Genomic DNA, 24,027 nt, shown 5'->3' with positions numbered 1-24,027 from the left:
TGGTACCAGCAAGCTTACCTGTACTGTTGTTACCAGACAGGCAACCTTGTAATGAAGCCCATAATCTTTTGATAATGCCATGGGTCCGAGTGGCGGTAACAGTGAAAGTGGTTGCCAGCATTTCTGTGAATGTACTGCCGGATTACCAACAAACTTGTGATGGAGCCCAATGTCTTTTTCTTTTTGTTATTGATTCCGTTATAACTTGCCCTTCTTTTCTAAAATAAAAAAGGAAGCTTTTTAAAAACTGCTTTTTCCAGTTCTTACTAAATGCACAACATAAAAACGATGGAATCTGAGGAGGGTGGAAGGCTAGTGCGTGTGTCCGTAACAGTTGCATGTTGCATGCTCGTTTTTAAGCATGTGCTCTTGATAGTTTCGAATGTATCATGGTCCCTTTGCCCTCGCCCACTCGCTGCTTACCCTTGGGATTCAATTTCAGTTGCGAGTGATGGAGGAGAAGCTGAAACTGGCTGATGTCAAGACCAACGAATCAGAGAACACTTTGTACAAGAAGTACCAAGAACTAGCCAGTGTGGTGCAAGATAAAGAGGACCTCGTTCGGAAGCTGGAGACACAAATGGAGAAACAGGTCTGCCAGGTTCCTCTTCATTTCCAGTTTCTGACAGCTTTTCCTGACTAGAGATAGATTGACTCGTGATGCAGTTATTTAATAGAAGCTTGATCTTTTTCTCTTTGTTGTATAGTAGATATTATGGCACTGATATCTTTTTGATAAACATTTTGCTCAATTTACTAACAATAGTATATAAATTTAAATAATGTCCAAATCATTTTACCATATAAACAATGACCATGATTATACTGTCCTCTCAGCTGGTCCCATTGCCTTCAGTGGTACATCATAAACACCTTAATACACTGTTGCACTTCCACTTTTTAATGTAATGTTAATTATTTTCAAGGGCACCGGTCTGCTTTGTGTGGCTTTTCGGCAATAATGTGGTTTTGCAGGTTACTAAGGAGTGGTTGTGTAAACAAACATGTTTTTTTTACCATTTTGAAGGTAGCAAATGTGTTTTTTATTTTTATTTTTTATGTTTCCACTGTGGCGCAGAACGTGTTCCATGGGCACGCTTCGCGGACTGCTAGGGACTTATTAATTTACAATAATTTTGGGAATGCTGGATTAGTAGTGGAGATTACAAGGTTTTAGGCATCTAGGGGTGGACAGTCTCTGGAGAGTGCGATTGCCGATTGTCCTAAAGACCTTTGTTGCATACAAGGGTCTGAAACTGGATGATCTATATGGCGATTTGAGGGTTCAAGTGGGAAGGGATTGTGGCAATTATCCGGTCTGTTATCCAATGAAGATGGACGGCTTCAAAGGGAAGGGATGTGTCGCCATTATCCGTCTCTTGTCCAAGCTTTTGATGAGGTGGACATGGTTAGAAAAAGAGATTGGCTGTGCAATTTCAAGGCATGGTTTAGTTAGTCGGACACCGCTATACAGAGGAGTGGGTGGAGTGCTGTCTTGCTTGTTGTTGGTTCGGAGGATCACCACAGCCAGCCTACGGTTTTTGAGCATGGTAGATGGTGTCCTTTGAGTCCTATGATCAGTCGTCCTAGTGCATCACTGTAGCTGTGCAATGGGCACCACTAATCCTCCAGTGGTCGTAGATTTGAGTGCTGTATGATATGATGGGTTATTTATAACACGCTTAATACACAGAGGTTTCTAAGCGCGGACTGGGGGATCGAACCTGTGTTGCTCTGTGTCCTCTTGTTTCCAAGGCAAGCACGTTTCCGCTGAGCTATCCTCCCGAGGCTGTAACCGGTGTGATGGGGTAAAGCTGGCTAGAAGGAGCTCCTGCCCGATTAGAAGCTGATTTCTTTTTCAAAGGCACTGGAAGCTTGATTACAGGAATGGCCATTCTCTGCTAATAGTCTTGTGTGCCACCAAATCCGGCAGGGTGTCCGCCTCTGCCGAGCGATGTTCATCCGCATAACTCCTGGAAGCAGTTACAGGTTCACATGTAACCTCTACAAAGGAGGTTGACTGTTTTGTGACCCTTCCCGCTGCATAGCGTTCAAGCTCTGCAACCTCTCAGATTCCAATAGTTAAAAAGACCACCTGAGTGCTCCTAACTAGCGGTGAATGGCCTTGCGTCATCTGCGGGAAAGTGGATGCTGCTTACAGCCCAACGAAGATCTATCCGCGTCCCTTGTAATATTGATGTTCAACTCGTCCACTTTCCTGCTGCCGCAAGGGCGAGGAACAAGGCTGCGTCAAAGTAGCTGGTAGTTGAGACGGGCATCTATGTTGCCTAAAATGCCACACATCTGAATGTACACCAGAGGCTGCTCCTGCTGCCCTGGGGGGGGGGGATCTCCTCCACACCGGCCCCGGTGTATTTTGAGTAGGCGATGTCTCTCATGGAAAGTCCTCCAAAGACGAGATGATGAGGAAAGGGTGTACGGTTAGAATGGCTTCATTAAGTTGCCCTGTGTGTAGTATCCGCTGTTAAACTGGTTGCTCAGCAAGCACTCCTGAGAAGTGCTAACACTCCTTGAAGTGCTGATCCCACCCTATGGGAGGTTCCTGCCCTGCTCTGGTCTTTATATGGCTTAGCCCACTTCTAGCTCTTCAAACTGCTTCACTTTCCGCAAGCGCTCCACTTCCTCTCCTTATCTTTATACAGGACTGTCTCATTACTTCTCACTTCCTCTCTCATCCCGCCTCCCTTTAGTTTCTCCTCTCTTGTTCGTTTGTTGTGAAGAACACACCTTACTTTATTCCCACATCCCTAGCTCTAGTGATATCCTTCATTCTTTCATGCCTGCCCTCATTCTGCCTGCTTAACCCTCTATTCTATTTCTACCTGCTCCTCCCTGTCAAGTTTTTAGTTTTAGCTATTCTATCAGACGGCGCTAAATTAGGCTAGAAGGGAAATGGGATGCGAGGAGAGACAACCCACTTGGTAGTGTTTGGATATTTACCCACCCATTGACTGCTAATGCCTATGCTAATCCCTATAGCCTGCCCAAAGCGCATCCTCCTGGGATCTCTTTGAGCTAGACTTATCAAGCAATAACATCAAATGTGCTGCTTTAAGCGTCTTGCCAGTGTTTTTTCAAAGCAGCCTTCTGATAGTTGTCTAATTGCAGTGATGAATGCACTAGTGGTGTAATAAAAATGTCTTCAACAACTGTATCTTCAGCCCCTTGATTTATAAGCAGTATGCGCTTCTTGGCTGAAGTCCTATTAAAAATGAGCATTGGAAATTCAACAGTTTTGGCTTGTGTATAAGTATTATATAGGCACATGGCAAGCACAGCCAATATATGTTGAAGCACTTGCACCATTTTCCAGCTGTTACCATCTTATTACCACATAGTACCATGATGGCAGCGCATGGCGAATGCTTTTATCATGCTCTTGTACCCTTACCTCTCCAAGCCTCGTGTTCTGCATCCTCGATTCTCTTTTTACCTCCATTTTATTTGTCTCCCTTTAATAATTTGCTAGAAAACTAACGAAACTTGCAATTCTGTTTCCCTTAAACCCATATTGTTCAATCTGCAACTCTACATTAAAATCTCTTTTGACGGTCTTGGATTTTCTCTCGAAAGTAATCCGTGTTTTGTGTGGGCCTAAACCTTCTTAAGTGGGTAGAACCAAAGGTCCCCCTATATTTCAGCTCTCTCCTCTTCAAACTTCACGCAAATAAATGGATTTCGAATATCATTAAAACCCGAGCCCCCCTCCAAGTGCCAAAGAATGAAGACTACGGCGAGGGCCAGGGACGGAAGCGGTGCAGTCCTGCCTGCTTCGCCTTGGATTGTGGATTCCTGTGTGGTGGTCGACGCCAGATGCCACCCCACGCCCGCATCCAAGGGCCGCCACAGAATCTCACAATACAACCAACAGAGCTATGAGGGTTTCTCGCATTTCTTTCGCTGAATGCACCTTTGCATAACTGTTTTGCCATAAAAAAACAAGGTGTGGAGACCCCTGCCCCTATCCCCCTTCTATCTACGATTTTCAAATTTACCATCGGTCGTTTTGAGGTAAAAAGAAAAAAGTACTTACAAAATCCCCCAAAAAAGATTAGGCAAAGTTGCATTCTGGGGAGAAAGGCAAGGACTACTCAACTAACCCCCGATGAGGGAAAGCAATACACAGTGAATTCAGTGTAGATGATGTAGATATTTAAGACTTCAAAAAGTATCCATTTGTAAAATAGGTTTCGGATCAAGCATACACTTATTCCGATCTCTCTTAATCTCTTATTGTAAAACCCGGCCTTTCACTACTTGCCACCTTAACTAGCTAATCTACCCACAGCCCTACATAAACAATACTAGTATTCGCCATACTTAATACCCAACTGCTGGGACGGGCGGCGTCGAGAACAGGGGCTGGGCAGAATACTGCAGAGTAGGAAAACCCGGCCAAACGGGCTGGTGGGCGCTTAATGGAAAGAAGCCCAGACCGCAAAGAAGAGTCTACCAACACATAACCCTAAGGCGGAGCCAGGTGGGGCCCTGAAGCGGTGTGTGCCAAGTGTCACTTTAGGAGCTTGTATGGGCAGTTTAGCAGGATAGGACCTTTAGAGATATCTGGTGTGGACCCTTAAAAAGTAGGTCTGGTTGCTGCCGGTAAGTGGAGTAGATGGTGAAGTCAATTGAGATGTCCAGTGTATGAAGAGGATTCGTCGGAGTGTGCATACATCTGAATGGCGGGGCCCACACTGGCCGCATCTGCTCTGCTGTAGACCTATGCATTTGAAACCATTTGAAGTGGAAGTCAAAAGTCCCCCCTCCCCCTTCCCATCGCACATTGGATATCTAAGAAACCTTCTGAAATCCTCACGTTGGCTTTTCTCTGACCTTTGTTTTTCTAGGCCACAGGATGTACCTTTGCAGACTTAACTCAGCCCTGCATGTTCATTTAATCCTGGCCTTCAGGGTGTATAATATTAAGGACATTCTGGGGAGCTCCATTTCAGACTGCTATTAAAGCTGCTCTCTAAACAGGGACTGATTGTTGGTTTGAATGCCTGGCCTTTGACATAATCCGATTAATCCCCCTGTTTACCTCAGGTGCACCTACGAGCTCAGGAAGCCAAAATCATTGAGGAGAAGGCGGCGAAGATAAAGGAGTGGGTAACGTTTAAGCTGAAGGAGGTATGTCTCCACTGATCACGGCACACCGCGTAACTCTAGATAATGACACGGTGGGAATGGAGCGCATGCACCGCCAAATACGAGGTTTCATGGGTTCTTTATCTACAAACAGTCATCATGTTGCTTACACTAAGCACGGTTTTGTTTTCAGCTGCTCCATTTAAGACTTGTTGTTTTGGTTCCCAGTCTTTTTATAGAATGGGTGAGAGACAGTCTGAAAAGGGAGGGAGGAAGAGAGGGAGGGAACGGACCAACTCGTAAATGTGAAGCGGGAGATGAGAAGCTGGATCGACAAGTTGAGATGAGGGAGAAGAGGGGGATGGAGGGGGGGGTACTAAATGAGGATAAAGCTTTGAGGCCGAGTGGACCAATCCAAGTAGTCAAGTCAAACGCTGAAAAGTAGTGCACAAAGGGAGATGAGAGGAAGCAAGTAGGTGGAGGAGGGGTGGTCAGCTCATACCCAGACTGTACCATATTGTGGAAGATGAGGAATTGTAGACATAGGAAGATGGTCAAGTCAGACACTGAAAAGTAGCACGCAAGAAGAGATGTGAAGAGGTAAGAGGGTGGAGAATTTGTGGCGGTCAGATCATCCACAAAGAGTAACATTGTCAGAGGTGGGGTAGGATGGAGAACAACTCAATGGTCAAGTCGGACAATGAAAAATAGCACCAAAGGGAGATGAGAAGAGGCAAGACGGAGAATAAGAGGTGAATGAGCACGGACAGAACGGACTGCGGGGCATGGATCAGATCATACAATGATCCTTGCCCAGAGCGGAAGATGAGAAGACAGAGCGTAGAATGAGGGGTTCCAAATGGAGGCATATGAGGCTGGGAAAAGTGGACAAACGAAGACTGTCGGATCATCTGAGACAAACACATGGAGGGAGATGAGGAAGGGTGGACAAAGCCAGAGGGGCAAATCCGACACTGAAAAGTAGCACATAGAGGGAAATACAAAGAGTTGGAGAATGAGTGTTAGTCGGTTCATGCACTGAGGGTAACCTATTTTGGGCTACGAGCTAGAAAGGAGAAAAACTGTATGGTCAAGTCGGACAATGAAAAGTAGCACACAAAGGGGAGATGTGAAGAGGCAGGAAGGTAGACAATGAGACATGATGGGATTGTACATTGACGCTTGGCCAAAGGGGAATATGAGGAGGCACATCGTGTTTAAGCAGCGGGCTGAGATCATAGGCTGAGTCTTCCAAATAGATAAGCGAGGAGCCAAGATGTGCAATATTCTGAGGGTAACACATGGGGCATCATTACGAGTTTGGAGGCAGCCATGCCCTTACCAAGGGCATGGCTGCCTCCAAACTCGGGTCCAGGTTCCTTGAATGAGGAATTACCGGGCCATTCCAACCTTGGGGGACCCCGTAATTCCTCGTTCAATTTACCCATCCCCATTCGAGCCCCCACAGGGCTCAATGGGAATGGGGAGGGAGCTAACAATGTGTTAGCTCCCTGGTCCCCTCGCGGGTCCCGCAAAGGACGTCTGGTCTGACCAGACATCCAGAGCGGGTCCCGCAAGGCGACCTCGTAATAGGACGGAATGGGTTTAACGGCGCCGGCACCTTTACTAGCGCTGTTAAACCCATTCCGCCTGGGTCGTAATGAGGCCCATGGAGTTGAGAAGAGGCACGATGTGCAAGGTGGAATGGTGACATCATATACTGAGGATTGCAAATGGAGAGGGGAGTGGCAAGGTGGTGCAGAGCTCACTCTAGAAGAGGTAGAATGGGCATGGTGGTGTGGTCAAGTCAACGGTGAGGGTGCCACACAGATAGGTATGAGATCAGGCAGGGTGTGAACGAAGGCTCGTAAGATCCCATTACTTGGGATGCAAGAGGAGACCAAGTCCTTCGGATAGCTTCCTAGCAGCAGAGTGCAGGAGGCCAGCTGGAAAACGCTGGAAGGCCTGAGCATGTATTTAGAATGACACATGGAGGTTCAGGACAGGAGATGCATTGGAACATGACATTGCGTTGAAGAAAATCGGTGCAGAGCGCCAAGTCCTGTGCTGTGTATTGGCATGTTCATTAAAATGTCAGACAAGTGCACAGGCGAGATGTTGATTTATTTTTTTTATTTTTCTCCCCATCATAGCTAGAGATAGAAAATTACCAGCTGAAAATCTTCAATCAAAAGCACGTGGAACAGGTGCAAGCGCTGGAGGACGCGCTGCAAGGTAAGCGCCGCCGCACTTCGTGTGCCCTTTCTTCTGGTTGTGTGGAAATGCTGACACCTGATGTCCCCGGAAGTGCACAGTCCGCTTCCATGCGTCCGTTTTTGGGATTCAATCTTATGCGCTGACTTTCTTTAACGGATGTGGAAGTCCCCGGTGTCTATCAGCTTATCATTCAAAGGTTTTCCTGATTAACATGTAAAAACGAGTACTTTGGCGCTCTTTTTTTCGGGGTCTCTCTCTCCCTCCTTCCCCCTCTCTCCCCGCTTCCCCCTCTCTCCCCGCTCTCTCCCCTTCTCTCCTCGCGCCTTCTTCTCTCCCTTATTTTCTCTCTCCTCTCTCTCACCTCCCTCCCTCTCCCTTTCTCACTCTCTCACAGTCAGAAATGTGGGCTGGGGGGGATTTGAAGGGGGGGAATGAGTCAGGCATTCGGCCGGGACATATGGTGCGATGTGCCTTTAACTCTATGGATAATAAACACAAAGGAGTGTTTGCTCCGCGATATTCCAGGCCTGCCTGTGCTTCCCAAGTGTCCACCGTGGACCCTCCATGCGGTGGCTGATACCCGAATCCGATCCACAGGCGGCCGACGTTGTGTTACAGTAAAGTCGCCATATTTATTGCGGGTACAAAAATAATCTGTTGCCTTGGTTTGTAGATGCGCATATGTGATGGGAAAGGGCGCCGCAGGGTCCTTTTCTTTTCTTTACTTTTAGTCAGGTCAGCTGCAGGGGTGTTCCCCCGCAACCCCTGGAAAGAGTGGACCGCATGAATGATAGAAAGGCACTTTGGTCCCTCATACAAGAAGGAGCAGCCAATGCGATACTGGGATTCTGCCAGGAATAGAGGGACGGAACAACCAGGAGGGGGCGGCATTTATTAATAATAGTGAGACGATGATTGGACCAATAGACTGTTATGGGCGGGCTACTCTTTTGAAACCCCCATAAAGAGCCAATCCAAAATAATTATGCATTTCTTTCACACTGAATCCACACGCGTCGCAGGAAATTCCGAATTACGGTATTCCTGCCACCGCCTTACGGCGCTGTGTGTGGCTGGGGCGGTCGGAGAAATTATCAGCTCTTCCAAAGCATCCAGCCTTAAACTATCAGGCGCGAGCCATTTATATGTCCTATGTTGGTCTGCTTTTATCAGGGGGGATTAAACGTGCTCAGATTTACTGCCACAATTCAAGATTATCTCCTTGAAATTGCACCAAAAAAACAGGCCTGCGTTCGTCCGCAGAGCCGTTGAAGTCGTTCTTTTGCAGCTAGACATGAACGCTCCTTAAATGCGAACAGCTGTAAATAGATTATTCAGTAGAGAGCCGCAAGTAACCCAGTTCTGACCCGGACCTTGGACGCCATATGCCTCTACTTCTTTCCCGGCTGATCCTGCGTCCGGTCTAGAGAGCAGCCAACGAGAACGGTTGGCTCCAAAACCAGTGAGGGTCGCTTGGAATTCAGCAAACACCGGAGATTCAATCTCTTTGTCTTTTTTTATTTTATTTAAGATTGGTCTCTCCAGTCACCCCTTCACCCCCAACGGCCCTTTTACTGGGCTGGCCTATAGCACAGGCCCTTTTCCAAGTGCATTCTCCCAGGCGTGATTGTACTTTCCCCGCCAGGTCCACTTGATTGAATAACCAGCATTGCATTATGAAATAGAGTAGAAGTCTTCCCCGATGTCTCCTTTTGGCAGGCTGAAATGACGTGCGAGCAGTGGCGGCCCTTTACGTTATGCTTAGTCTGGCTCCGCGCCCAACCTCTAAACTGAATATTGCTTGTACACACACACACTTTTTTTTTTGTTGAGGCTAGATTGCTTCTTGCTTGCAATTTGTATCGCCTCCAATTCCTTTAGCATCAGTTCTTCGTGGATTGTCTGAGAAGGCTAGTACTCTGACCTTAAGAGTGGATGGGAACCCCTGTCAGCCTGGAGCGGGAGGCCTACCAGGGAGGGGCGCAAAGGGGGGGGGGGGACAAAGGCAATTGGGCATGGCCAAATTCCTGTCCCGTCCCCATGTGCCAGTTTGTTTGGGTGCAGTAATCATTTGCAACGCTCCTTGCGTAGTACTCTAGTGCTGGCAAAGTTTTCTTTTTCTATCAAGAGCCACCAGTGAGGTACAGAGAAACCACCTGCAGCACTATAATCCTTCAGCGCGCCCACACGACCTGTACACCGGAAGCAGAGCTGCATAGTTCATGCGGAGAGAGAACGGCAATGAGAGATGGAACAGATCTTCAGTGGATTTCCCCAGCGTCGCGCACCACTCCCCAGCGCTGGCACGTGCACCAGTGAACCCTCTGCCACTGACCAAGACCACAGAGCAGCAACCGCATAACAAGGCTTTACTCAACTTAGGGGAAGCTGCTCCAAGATGGTCTTAAAAAGGCATTTTTCAGGTATAACTTGATGCAAACAGCACTGCGGATTTACAATCCCACCTACAGGTGTTAGTGCAGATTTCAATTTCCAGGGTCCTTTTTCTAACACTGGGAGATACTAAACATTTCACTGGCGTTCTTGCTTTTTACACTTTTGTTACCAGAAGAACCTCTACTGAAGTTGCCCTTCTTGCAGTTTCATTATGTTGTGCTGTCCTTTGTAGCCCGTATGGCTACCAGAGCAGCGGTGTATTTAATGCACCCCATGTTGGTCCTGGATGGGCTCCCTCGGCCAGAATGTGTGTTGGAAGTAGTCTTGGTGGCAGCTGGATGTATTGTTTTTTTTTTGGCTAGGATTGCAATCGCATTCCCCACCTAAGGGAATAGCGCTACCTTATGGCTACACATGCTGTAGCAATTTTGCAGTAGAAGACGCCTAATGCCCATATATGACAGCCAGTTGGTACTACTATATTTTCACTAGACATACACCGCAGCTGTTTTGTTTCTTGTATTTCTTCTTGTTTGTACCATGGGGGTTAGCCAAAATAGCCTGCCTATATAGGCTGTTTTCAGAGTCCATAAAGGCCTCTTGGTTTGAATGGTTTTCCAGTTCAGACTGGATAGTGGTTTGTCAGACATCCCACTGCACATCTTTGGGCATGTGACTGGGTGAATGGAGTTGGGCTGGCCAGCCAGGACAGGATAGCCGCCTAATCTTTGAAAGGTGCATGGCAGTAGGAGACACTGTGCCATTCTATTAATCTCAACTTACTGGTACACCTGCTGTTGGAATTGGGCTGCTTCTGAGCATCCTGAACCCTGCTGTCCTGGCCAGTTCCTGTCCTTTTGTGAACATCTCAGTGTTGTAATAATCCCTTTGTAGTCTACTCTTCAACTTCCGTCCAGTGTTGCATGCTGGAACTCCAAGCGTGCAGCCTCTGATTCTCTCGTGAGGCATTCCTGTCCACATAGGGTTCACTGGACCAAAGGGGAAATCCTCTCTCCTGCCTTGCTGGAATGCACCGTGGTTTGCTACTCCTTGCTACTCCTCCGCCCTGACTTTGCTCTGTCATGGGGCCTTTTGTGCCCCCCCACCCCCACCCCGGAGCTGTTCTTCATTGGTCCGTTCTTGCTGCCTGGATCATCACTGTCAACATCTGAGCTGCCTGTGACGACTTTACTTTATCCTCCTCACATCCCCCTAGTGCTCTCGCTGCTGGGATGCCTTCCTTCATTGTGACCGGTCTGCAGTCTCCTTCTCCTTCTTTGTCTGTGTCCTAGTGCCTTTGTCCTGCAACCTACTGGAGCCAAAAGCTAAATCTCAAACTGGTGTATGGCCACCGTGAGATGTCATCTCCGAGTCCTCTGATTCCTAAACCAGGACCATTGGTCCCATCCCCCAGGGTCCCCTGGCTGCTGGCAATAAATCAACTTTTTTATTTTGTGTTTTTGTGTATATTAGGGAGTTGATTCAAGCGTGCTAAATTGTGCTCCATTTCCATGAGTCTAATTGGCCACTAATCCTAGAGCAATTTCTCTAAATGCAAAAACCAATTTCTGCAAAAATGTAATCAGTCTTTAATGGCTAATACGAGGTTCCTGTTTTGTTCATTCAGACATACCATTTCCAAGACATTCTGCAGCTTCTTTACATAGTGTTGGTTTCCAGCGCTCTGCCACTTGCAGCTCTCCAGCTGTTTTGAACTGCGACTATCAGGTTTCATCACCTTGACTATGCTGGGTAGAGTTAATGGAAGTTGTACTCTAAAACATCTTTAGAGCCGAAAGGTAAATGGAAATAACCCTCTGATTCCCTTGTCATTTTTAGTACTATCTGACTAATCACAGCATGTCTTTATTTCATATCAACGCAGATATTCCAGGTGTTTGATATATTGTTAAGATTGTATTTATTTATTTAATATACGCATAGCCAAACTGGCTTTGTATATACAACATATCATTTTAAAATCTTCCATATTTGTTACATAACCACTCCATCAAGTGCACAATTTAAAAACGTGAATCAAATCAGTATACAATAATTAAATACAATTCCTAAAAACTAGTAGCAACCTTAAAATCATTCACTCAATACTCTCTCTAAGATAGTTCGTTTAAGATTTTGTAGCTGGTGAAAAAGTTTTTTGTCTTTAATTAAAGGGAATACCCCTACAGCCTCCTCCTGGGAGAGAAGCCCAACGTAGGCACCCAATTTGTAAGTCTTATGACTAATTACTACAAAATACATTACAAATGGCCCCATTAGCAACTGACTAGTGCACAGTTATTTTTTACATGAAATAAATCCCTTTGCAGCAGTCCTTTGGCAGGTGGCGTTTTTGTGCCAATCAAACTACTAAATCTCCGAAGTAGCAAAGTTTATTGGGTGCCCAACTGTTATTTCACAACCTGGTTATAACGAACACATGCTACCGATTTTGATTCACTACTCACAGCATTGATAAAGAACTGCTTTACGTCAGCAGTAGGGCTCCATGCGTTAAAGGGTATCGTACAACCCTGGTTAATAAAAACCTGTAGGCTCTAGTATTTTGACAAATGTTCTACCTCTCCCCATTTTACAGATTAATTCCAAAATCATGGAGCATATTGCCTCATTCCAACTACTGAGTTTTCTAGAGAAACACGTCCCTCTCCCCCTCTTCAATCGGGATTCCTCTCCAGACAATGGATGTACACAGCCTTGGTGGGCTTTGGGGGGGACTGACCATGGTGGACGAAGGTTGAGGGACCCTTCTTGGTTACGTTGGATCATGCCACCACCATCAACATCGTGGACCAGGACCTTTGTCTCCAGAGATTGGCCACAGTGGCCCACTACTTTCAAGACTCCCTGAGATGGATTTGGTCCTTCTTGGGAAATCACTGTCAATGAGTCAAACTTGGTGGTTGCCTATCTTCCTCAAGGGAAGTAGCCTGGGGTCATGTAGGGCTCCACGAGAGCACTGGTTCACTTTAAAGTCTATTTGGGATTTAAAATCATTAAATCTCATCCAGTCATCAGAGTTCTCTCATACGCCAACCACCCCTGATATATATTTGTGGATTAATGTTGTCCAGAATGAGTCCCATCCCCTCCAGACATGTCTCGGGGACATTCATTCCTGGTTTGGGGGGGGGGGGCGGTGACATAGGGGGGCGGGGGTGCCGGCCTGTGATTTAGCAGGTCCAAAACAGAAGTTATTCTCGTTCGGTCTAAAGGGAACCACAACCTTCAGTCCCTCCGATTACCCCTCTAAGGGGGAGACTCTACCCTTAAACTCCAGAGGGAAGAATTTGGGTTTCAACTTTGATCACAAATTGTCCCTTTATCCTCAGATTGATGCTCTGATAAGCAATTGTTTGTTCCAGCTCAAACCGCTGAATTAATTACTCTTCTGCTATGCAAAATGCACAACGCCCTACTCGTCGGAGCTGCGATGAATGCCTGGCTTGGTTCTGCCAATAAACATTACTCAAGTCTACCTGCCAAAGCCATATCCAAGCTGCAAAGCACACAAAATTCAGCGATCAGGTTGATCTGTGGTGTGAACCAGAGACTATGCAGCATGGCTTATGATTAAAGACTACATCAAGTTCAACATATCTCCTTTTTTCTTTCATTGCTTTGATTTCCCCATCCCCCCATTATCTTGGAGTAAAACATACCCCATATGCGTCTTTTCGATCTATGATCCTCATTTGTCAGGGAAGTGTTCCTTGGGAGCATGGTCTTTAGATCTTTCCTGACGCGCAGGAGGGAGAAGAGCCTGATGTTAGCCCGAAGGTTGTTCGACAGCATGGGACCGTAGCAGGAGAATACTTGTATTCTGGTCTTTTTCTTGCGCTTCTCAGAGTCCAGTCTGGTGATATCCTGGCTCCTGCTATTGCATTGACCTCCTGATATGGTGATATTATTAGCTAAGTATGATGCTGTTTTGAAGGTGATGCAAGTTTGGAGGGATAACCAGGGTAGTTCCTTCTGAGTGGGAGAAATGTGGTCAAAGGTACTCCGTCCTTCACTGACACATGCTGCAGCGTGTTTGACAGCTTTCGGGAGTGCAGCAGAATAGTTGTTGGGACACCCGCAGGTACCCATCTGGATTTGCTGGTGTCTGTTGTTGAGGAAGATGTCAAAGCCTAGGGCATGGAATCCCAGGCAGGAGGAAACAGTGTTGAGTAGCGCCTTGTGGTCAACCATGTCAAGTGGGGCAGAGTGGTTGAGCAGGACCAGGTCCCCTTTGTCTATGATGAGTGCTCATCGATGACTTGGAATGGTGGCAGTCTCTGTACTGCATCTTGGTTGGAACCTGGGCAGGCTTTCTTGAAGAAGGCTGTGTTTGGTGATCTTTCTGTGTAGTTAAAACATGACTGTCTTCTCGATGATCTTGCCAATGAAGGGTAGATGGGTGAGGGGGCAGGAGTTTACTAGGTCGCCCAGGCAGAGTGTGGGGATTCTTTAGTAATTGGTGCATATTCCCAGGTTACAATATGCCAGGGAAGATGCCATATATAAGTGAGGCATTGATCGCAAGGAGTCAAGGAATGAGAGCCTTTCCTGAGTTGTTCTTCACAGTGGAGGTTGGGATGGCATCATCCTCAAAGGAGGTGGGCTTGAATGATGCACGCATGTTTGTACAGTGTTCCATTGTTCGGGTTGTGACAAATCTGACGGTGTTCTTCCAACCACACCCTCAGGTTCTTCTATTCAGGTGGCCAGGGAAGGGCCATTGCTTTTAGATCGCAACCCTGGGGGTGGGCAAGCGAGGGAGGAACACTTTCACAGGGAGTGCCTCTACCCCTCCCTGGAAGTCCTTCAAATGTGGCAACCTGCTCCGCATCGCTACTATCGACTCTCGTTCAGCTGTCAAACACTCCTCTGTCATCCGCCATCTCCTGCAAGAGCTTGGTATGGATGTCCTCAGTCTCACCAAGACTTGATTAACGGCCAGTTCTGACATGAGTTTCGACACTCTCCTTCCCGATGGCTACAAGATCCTCTCCAAACCCAGAACCAACTGTCCCGGTGGGGGTGTAGCTTTGATTTTCCCAGAGTAGATCCCTGCTTCTATCATTACAATGCAGCAATACTCCTCCTTTGAATGCCTGGTCTGTGGGCTCTATATCTCTCCTGGCTTCTCTCTAACTGTGGTCACTATCTACAGGTCGTCTGGCCAGGTCGCCCTCTTCCTCTCTCAGTGGGCTGACCTCTCCTTCTCTCTCCTTGCCTCTACCTCTCAAAATCTCGTCCTCTGAGGCTTGAACATCCACCTGGATGCTACCAGCCCTTCTTCAGGACTCTTTCACAACCTCTACGATTTTCTCTCTCTCTCTATTCTTCCCTCTGGCCCAGCTCACTCTGCAGGGCACACCCTGGATGTTCTGATCTCCTGAGACGTCCCCTTTTATAACCCTCTCACCACTTGTCTCTCTTGGAGTGATCACTTTCTCCTTTCTTCCCACCGCTCTCTCTCTTCCCCGCAGGTCAAGCCGACTCCAGCATTGCCGCCTACCTTCTCGGTCATCCCACCCATGAAGCGTGTGTCAGTTGAGGCTTTTGTCACTACGTTCTCTCTTCCTCCTGCACCTTTGGCTGACTCACACCCTGGCACAGCCTCTCTAACCTTCATCTCTCTATCTGTAACACTCTGGATGTCCTTGCCCCTGTCAAGAGGATCTGCTTAAAGCCCAAATGCAAGTGAAACTCTTGGTACGATTCAGACCTCGCCACTCTTAAATGCAAGTGTGGGGCAGTGGAGAGGGAGTGTAGGTCATTGGGTGCACCCCCTGACAAACTGGCCTGCCGCTTGCTCCAAAGGCAGTACAGACTCAGTCCTCTCCAAGAAGAGAGCCTACATCCAAGCCCACATCTCTGCAGCATCTAACACCTTGGCTGAGCTTTTCAAAATCTGCAAGGGGCTTGCCAATCCTGCTGCAGGCTCTACCTCTCCTGTTCCATCCCAGTCACTCTGCACGCCATTGGCCTCTTATTTCACTACTAAAACTAAGAACATCCTGCCCACCCTCTCTTCCTCTACTTCCTCTTCCTCCCCCTCTACCACTCCTGGCCTGTCTGAGGCTCTCTCTCCTCCTCCATTCCCCTGTTAAACCCTGACAATGTTTCTACACAAGTCTGATCTATGAAAGTCTCGTCAAAGCAGGTTATCCCCTGCTCATCCAGAACTATCGAAGACCACATCGACACCCTTGCTCCAGCCTTGGCCGATTTCTGCAATCACTCCTTTGCCACTGGAACTTCCCCTCCCCCTTAAGCAATCTCTTGTGCACCCCCTTCTAAAGAAGCCCTCGGCCAATCCTTCCTCTCTGGTTCACTATCACCCGATCTCCATCACTCCTTGCCTGGGCAAACTCATGGAAAAGCTGGCCATCTCCCAGCTTAATCTACATACTGAATCTGTTGGTTGCCTCCGTTACCACCAGTCTGGCTTCAGAACTCCCAGAAGCATGGAAACTTCTCTCCTGAACACCAGTGGAGACTTGCTCCCCAATCTTGACTCTAATCTTCCTTCTGGACTCATTCTCCTCAATCTATCTGCTGCTTTTGACATGGTCAACCATGCCATCCTGCTCAATCACCTCTGCGACAACCTTGGGATTACTGATCAGGCCCTGTTCTGGTTGACCTCCTTTCTCATCGACCGACCCTCTCAGGTCCAACTGAGTCATTCCTCTCTTCGACCCCCCTCTCTACATGTGGTGTTCCCCAGGGGTCTAACCTCTTTCTGGCTCTTCAACCACTTCCGAGCACCTCTTGCCCACTGCATCGCTACTTTCTGCTCCAATTTTCAATATTTTCAGGCTCCCCCTCAGCCACCTCTGCTTCGTCTCTTATACCAGACTGGCCGCAATTCAGGAAAGGTGTGCCACCAATGATCTCTGCCTTAATGCCAATAAGACTGAGATCCTCCTCAATGGGACACCCGCTCCCTCCTTTCCTCTCTCTCTCTCTCTGGTCGCCCACTCTGCTCCTTCCTATGAGGCTAAGAACCTTGGTGTCATCTTTAACTCCACCCTCTTTCTCTCCTCACATCTCTGTCTTCTCTAAGAAGTCAAACTATCAGCTGCACCTCCTCAGAGGTATTCTTCCTTTCCTCTCCTTCCCCCAGAAGCTCACCATCTCCAGAGCTCTGGTTCTGTAGGCTGGACTATTGCAACATCCTCTTTCTAAATCTTCCTGCCTCTACAACTTATCCAGAACAGGACTGCAAGACTTGTCCTTGGCCTCAAGCCCAAGGATCGTATCTCTCCAGCTCAGGACATCTCTTCACTGGCTCCCCGTGGCTGCAAGGATCAAGTTCAAAGCCCTCTGCATTGTCCACAAGGCGTTCTGGGGCCTGGGACTGCTCTACCTCCAACGTTCTCTTCCAAAACATCATCCTTCTCGAGCTCTCCACTCATCCACTTCCAGCTCTCTGATGGTCTGACGCTTCTCCATGCAGAGAGTTTGGGGAAGGTCTATCTCCTCGGCTGAGACCTCTCTCTGGAACAGCCTCCCTGCCTCTCTGAAACTTGAGCAGAACCACCTCTTGGTTCCGGAAGCAACTCAAGACCTTCCTTTTCACTTTCGCTTTCTCTCTTCCTCTCCCCTGCTGATGCACCTGACTGCTCCGCACACTGGTCATCTGGTCACCCTCTGAACTCTGGCCCAGGCTCCTACATGTCCAGTTGCCCTCACACTGCCTCCGGGCTCCCCAGCACTTAAGGGTCTGTATTTGCAATCCTACAGTCCCTTCTCTCTGCACTTATGAGCCACCTGCTGGCTGCACTTGAGTTAACTTCACTTCCCTCTTTCCCTCCCCCCTGGCATTTCTCACCTTCCCTACTCCCCGCACTTGCATGATCTGAATGACACAAGGCCTAGTAAGACTATTTTGTCCTCCCTTTGTTTCCTCCTCCTTGTCTTGTTGCGCCTAGAAACACTTCCATACAGGTGCGTTATAAATGCCACATCATAATATGATATATCAAATCTCTTCACTGGCTTCAAGTTCAAGACCCTCTGCATCGTGCACAAGGCTTTCTGGGGCCTGGGGCAAATAACACCAGTCTAAAAAGATGTCGGCGAATTCAGAATGATGCAGTGCGAATCATAAAAAATGGCCCATGGAAAGAGCACATTTCAAAACATCGGAAAGATCTGCACTGGCTGGCCATTGAGGACCGCATTAAATTCAAAACCTGTACCATCGTCCACCATTGCCTCTTTGGCAACGCCCCCTCCAATCCTAAATCTGCGGTGACTCCCTACTCACCCGGAAGACGTCCATGTTCATCTGACCTGGCTCTGGTCTCCTCCATGACCTTCAAAAAGGCAAAGGGTCTTGGTTGCCCCTTCCCAGTCCGGGCCACCCAGACTTGGAATTCTCTCCCCTGGGACCTGAGACTGGTGGACAATCTGTTCCCTTTTAGGAAAACACTGAAGACCACACTTTTCAAGTAGTGGATTCAGGAGCTCTATGACCGCTCTCCTTTTCTCCTTCCCATCGTCTTTTTCGTTGTCTTTGTGTGCATGTGCGCCCTGAAGCCTGCGGCCTCCTGGCGCGTTACAAATAAATATCATATCACCTAAGTGGAGGGTAACTGGGGATTGGGAGGGGAATGCCAGAGGGCAAGACATGGTATTTTCCCAATCCTAAAAACACTCCCTCTGCCTTTGTGGGGTGTTTACACTCTCGCCTCATCTCCCCCTCCCCATTTCCAAGAAAGACTGAGACGAGTAGGAGGCCACTAACATCAATGAGGATTACCCATAGGAATAACATGTGGACAGTAAGGGCAATTGTCCTTAATGATAATCACTGACCCACTAATAGCCAGGCATGGCTAGATAACCATTCACACCTGACTCCGCTTGACTGTGTGTTCAGCTATAAAAGGTGTGGTCAGTCACAGAAACTTGAGCGTGCTGGGGATGCAGTCTGGTCTAGTGAATCCTAAAAGTGGAGAGAAGCAGAAGCTGCAGGCAGGAGGAAGATGGTGCGAGGAGACGCTGGCCCTGTGTGTTTGCTGCAGCGTGGCAAGGGAGCCGTGCCTCCAAGAAGCCCTAGAAGTGTTGCATGCATTCCGCAGGCGAGGCTCAGCAAAGTGCTTGTTCCCTTGGGGCCAGTGCTGACCCCAAGGGTGCCTGAGGGGCAGGTGGTGAGACCCTGATCTCATCCGTATTGCCTGAAGGATCCGACTCTCTACACAATGCTGCACAGTGAGTTTCATGAAAGAATGTAATAGAAACTGGGAGAGTGCAATTAAATGAGAGCAGAGCAGGAGAAAGGCACAAAAAACAAAAGTGGCATAGAATTGGAAAGAAAGAAAAGTGTGAAAGTTAAAAGTGAAAGAAAAGTGAAAAGGCTGAAAGTGCTGCAAGGAGGCAGAAAGCAAAAGAAAAGCAGTGAGAAAAGCAGATCAGGGCGAAAGGCAAATAAAAGCCTGATCGAAGCGGAAGATGAGAGAAAGTGGAAAAGAAACAGTGAATGGCCCGAAACAAGAAAGGGGCTTCAGAAAGGTAAAGAAGAATGCCTGGGGCATGTAAAGGAAGGTGTAAGTGTGCACACAACAAAAAGAGGGTCCAAAGGTCCACAGAAAGGACAGCAGATTAGTGAAGAGGGTGCAAGTGTGGACGGAAAGAAAAATAGAAGAAAGTAAAGGGCTAGGCACACGTTAAAGAGGGCGCAAGTGTGCACAGAAAGGAAAGCGGGAGAAAAGGGATGCAAAGAGCATCTGAAGGAAATAAAGAGGTAACAGAAGAACGTGAGAGCAAAGAGAGGGGCAAGAGGGGCAGAGTGGTCGCACCTAGGAAAAGCAAAAACCCTGCCGCTTTTCGAAAGCCTCAGATTCTACCCCATGAAAGAATGGGTTATGAATTCAAGACAGAATTGTAATAAATCATATGTTGTGGTTGGAAGCTGGAAGAGGCTTAGAGCTTGGTGAAAGGAGAAGACCCAGAGAGGCCTATTTAAGAAATCAAAGTACACCCTGATAAAGAAACTGAGTTTTGTTTTTCAAAGTTGAAAGAGGCCTGAGCTTGGGGAAGGGAACCCCAAGAGGCCTAACCAAGTTAGAGACTTGTTAAGTTTTGTTGAACTGTTAGAGCACCGAAGCTTGGGGATGGTAAACCTGGAAAGCTTGCAAAAGGAACTGTGTTGTTGTTTTTGAATGGCGTTTTGAAGCTTGAAGAAGCTGAAGCTTGGGGAAGGGAACCCCAAAGCAGTTAGACATTAAAGGTAGTTGGAATAACTAGAAGGCACCTGTGGAGAAGGTTGTCCGTATAGCTCTGTGGATTGAATTTATTTGTTTGACATTACAGCACCCAGTGAAAAGACCACGTGAAACCAATTCTGGTTTCCATTTTTGTTGAACCACTATTTTTCTTATTTAAAAAAAATACTTCCCATCACATTTTTGTATAGCGTGAGGGCAAGCATAAGTTTAGACACATACAGACTTTTACTTTGGAATCGTCGACGACGGCCATTAGAAACATCAGTTGAGGGAATTACCCCAAAAGAGTTAGGGCCAGTCAGGTATTACATCAACCCAGGAACCTTAGAAAATAAAGGTTTTCAAAAGAACCCATTTGAATCTGTGTCTCTCTTGATACCATGCTTGTCTCAAAGGGTCTTGAATTCCGACCATCTTAGAACATGGAATGGTATTAAAGCAGGGGGGCTATAGTGGTAGGGTGTCATCAATGCGGCCAAAGATCTTGTCAATTATGTCTGTGAAGAACAAGTTGATTGCTTTGCATCTCTCCCTGTATTCGTGTACTGCAGGGCATCTTAAGGGGCTGATGTAGTGTCACACTGCCTTTACCACGGCTCCCTTGTTGGAGGATTCTGCTATGGATTCTGTGTAGTAATGTGTTTTGGATGATGTGGTGAGGTTCCTCAGGGTTATGTGAATGCTTTTCAAGGTGGTGGGATCTTCTTGTAGGTGTCTTTCTCCAGATCCTTTCTTCTTTGCGAATGGCACACTTGCTGCAGGCGAGTTCATGTGTATGCTAGGGTGCAAATGGCTCAGTTTTCCTGGTGTGTAGCTTGAGTGCTGAATGGATGTTGGAGCCCGAGTTGAGTGAAGTAGTTGGTTGAGAAGGATGTTGACGTGGGATGAAGTGTGAAAGCTAGATGGGTGAGGTTTTCTTCAAATGTGTCCAAAGGCATGGCCTTGAAGAGTGTTTGTTTTCAGTTGCCCTTGATGAGATGGATTTGAGTGCTGGAGCCTGATTGCTATGGCTGTGCAAGTAAGTAAGTTGACACTTGTATAACACCTTTATCCTATTGGTATGGCCTGAAAGCGCTGTAGGTGGACTACCTCTGGGGACCGTAATCCAAGGTTCTGGAAAATTGGTCAGAGGAGTTTAGAATGTGTGTATGCATTTTAGCAAAAACAAAGTTGGGTATTGGTGGCCAGGTCCCTACTAGCTACCCATATCGAGCTGGCAAGTGGATGGGTACTTTGAAGTTGACCAGAGAGTATGCAACAGTAGTAGATTTATTATGTGTCCAGCTAGTCCGAATCTCTGTCGTGGGGGATGGCTACATTCTAATGACAGAGGTGTTGTATGTGTCTTTGGGTGTGGTGTATGGTTGCAGATGTGTGCAGGCAAGTGGCCTTGCCTTCGGCTATCTTCCATAGGAATGGAGTGTGATATGAACAGTGTGTTCTGACTGGCTTCATTTATTTCGTCAATGGGGCATGGACTCTCTCCTGTGTTGTGCTGGAGAATATTAGATCATTCATACCTTCGTTCGGTGCTTACATGGAAGTTCTTTTGGTGATCCGGCCTGCCTGAAGCGGTTGATTAGCTTAAGAGGGTAGGGTTTGTCAGGGTTCTAGGGGGAATAGCTGTGCCTTGAAGGCCTTCCGGAAAGTCATGTTGTCCTCTGTGTCGAATGTTAAGCAACATTGAATTCCAAATAGTGGGGGCTTGGACGGAGAAGGAGGAGCCTCGTATTCTGGTTGATTTGAAAGTCGGGATCACAAGGAGGAGTGCAGTGCCTGAATGCAAATTTCTGTTGGGTTGGCAGTGGGTGATTTTCTGTTGTAGGTATTCTGGGCCTGTCTTGCGGAGGGCAGAGTGGATTTGAAAGCAGCCTGGCATCCGACCGGGAGCCAGAACATGAAGGGTGGGGGTGATGACTCTCTGGCGCTGAGAGAAAGGAGGAGCATAGCTGTGAAGTTCTGCGCCCTTTGGAACTTTCTGAGTTCATAGGCAGGGGCGCCCAGGTAGACGGAGTTGACCTAGTCTAGGCGGGAGAGGACAATGGACAAGATAGCAGTGACTCTGTGGGGGTGGGAGACGTAAGAAGATGCATCTGAGAATGACCAGGTGTAGGTAGCCAGATCTAGACACAGTGGTAATGTGGTGTGAGAGTGACAGTTGAGTGTCATGTTGTAGTCCAGGTTTTTACTGTGGTGGCTGCAGCGGGGAACGGCGGTGGCCTAGGGAAGAAGGCCAGGGGGTGGGTTGAGGGATGAGTCGTCTTTCCACAGAGCATGATTTCTGTATTTCTGGGATTGAGTAGGAGTTGGTTGGCCGTCATCCTATGGTCAATGTCTGTGAGGCAGGATGCGAAGTCAGGGTGCGGGATGGAGACTAACTTGGGGAGTTTAAAGATGATTTGGGTGTCTTTCGCTTAGTTGTAGCAGGTGAAGTTGTGTGAGCGGATGAGTGCGGGGAGAGGGCACATGCAGAGGTTGAACAGAAGAGATGATGGGCAAGTGCCTTGTGGAACTCCGTTGTTGATGGGGTGAGCAGTCGAGATGAAGGGGGGACAGAGGAGGGTTATTTGGTATCTGTTGGCGAGGAATAATTAAATCCACCTTAGTGCTGTGTCCCTTATGGCGAGGGAGTGGAGTCTCTCAATGAGGATGCTGTGATCGATGGTTTTGAACGCCGCCGAGAGGTCCAGGAGTTGATCCGTCCAGTCGAGTTGCATGGGTACTGCATTGGTGCGAGGGGAGGCTGGAAGCGAGGCGAAAAAAGCATTAAAAAAAAGAGTAAAGATGTAGGCAAGGGCAAACGTGCAGTTTTAAAGGCAGTGAAGGATGGAGCCATACAGATGGAGGGAGGAGAGGCACAGGAAGCTTTCAAAGGAGCAGGGGAAAAAGAGGGGAAAAGCAACAAAAAAAATGGAGACGTTTTATGTTTGCGATAATTAAAAAATGTCGGTTTAGAAAAGTTTTAAAAAATTAATGATTTTGAATTTTTTGTTCTACAGGTATGAGCAAGGTTCCTCCTGTGGAGTCCTTTGATGGGTGTGTCTTGCCTACTTCTACGCTATCATCGGTGCCTTTTGTTCAGAATCCCTGGGTTCCCTGTACTGTGAGGGCTCAGCCGTACGAGGACTGCACAGAAGCTCTCGCTCAGTCTGCAACAGGAGTGCCTGCTGATGGAAAAGAAGCTGCCTCAGCCAATATGTTAACTTCATTACACAGCCCAACTAGGGTTACAGATGAAGTCTTGCTTTTGAGGACTGCTGCCTGCTTGAAAGACGCTTTTACAGTGAACTCCGAAACCTGTTTAGGGTCAGAGAACCCCTCTCCAGAGCCAACAGATGACCCTGCTGTGACCCCACTGAGGACTATCAAGGAGACCCTGGTTTTAAAGTCTTCTTTGGAAACCAAAAGCAGTTCCAGCGACTCCAGCTCTTCCAACCAGACGTCCGACGTCGGAAACTCCTCGGATGAGCTGAACAGCAAGTTCCGCTCCCAGAGATTGGACTCGTCATCCTCTTCAGGGGAAATGACCATGCACAGCCCTCTCCTGACCCCAACCATGACCGTGAAACTTTCCGCACCCACTGTGACCTTAACTTCATCGATACAACATAGCTTCCCAGCAAGGGATGGCAGTTTGGTCAACAGCATGACCTTGCCAAAGGTGAGAACACCCTCTGCTCCAAGAGACAGCATCCAGTTAGCCAAGAAACATTATAGCCAACCTCAGCCTGGTGCTGACCGTTTAAACCACATTGTAAACATTGATATCTGCTCCTTCAAACCAATCATTTTACCTCCACAAGTGGTGCAAGTGGAGGAAACTGACATTGATGATGTGCCAGAAAACATGGAGACTGAGGAAGGCTATGAAGGTGAACTAGCTCCAGAGTCCAGCACGCCCCTGTTTGGCTTAGCTCAGACCGACGAGGACTATGCAGATGCAGAAGCCTTCGTAGATCGGGGGAGCAAACCTCCAACACCACCACTTCATAGATTTCCATCTTGGGTAAGGAGTCTCTATTTTGTGAATTGTACCTGGATTGTAAATTTACTT

The 24,027-nt window shown here is 47.6% G+C and overlaps 1 protein-coding gene across 2 annotated transcripts in view; it reads left to right on the top strand.

The window, feature by feature from the left end:
• Positions 1–24,027, top strand: part of PLEKHH1 (pleckstrin homology, MyTH4 and FERM domain containing H1) — a 493,065-nt gene that overhangs the window by 237,686 nt on the left and 231,352 nt on the right. For both annotated transcript variants that reach the window (XR_011283967.1, XM_069638989.1), the window contains exons 4-7: positions 443–592; positions 5,068–5,151; positions 7,263–7,344; positions 22,973–23,979. Coding sequence is in view for 1 of the 2 variants with exons in the window: in XM_069638989.1 (XP_069495090.1) it covers positions 443–592; positions 5,068–5,151; positions 7,263–7,344; positions 22,973–23,979 (1,323 nt within the window). In the remaining variant the exon portion in view is untranslated. The remainder of the gene's footprint in view (positions 1–442; positions 593–5,067; positions 5,152–7,262; positions 7,345–22,972; positions 23,980–24,027) is intronic.

This window comes from Ambystoma mexicanum, chromosome 14 (genome assembly GCF_040938575.1).
Source record: "Ambystoma mexicanum isolate Mex_15411 chromosome 14, UKY_AmexF1_1, whole genome shotgun sequence".
In the NCBI taxonomy this organism is placed as follows: Eukaryota; Metazoa; Chordata; class Amphibia; order Caudata; family Ambystomatidae; genus Ambystoma; species Ambystoma mexicanum.
Note: the sequence above shows the minus strand (reverse complement) of the source record. Positions and strands in the feature narration are given on the sequence as shown.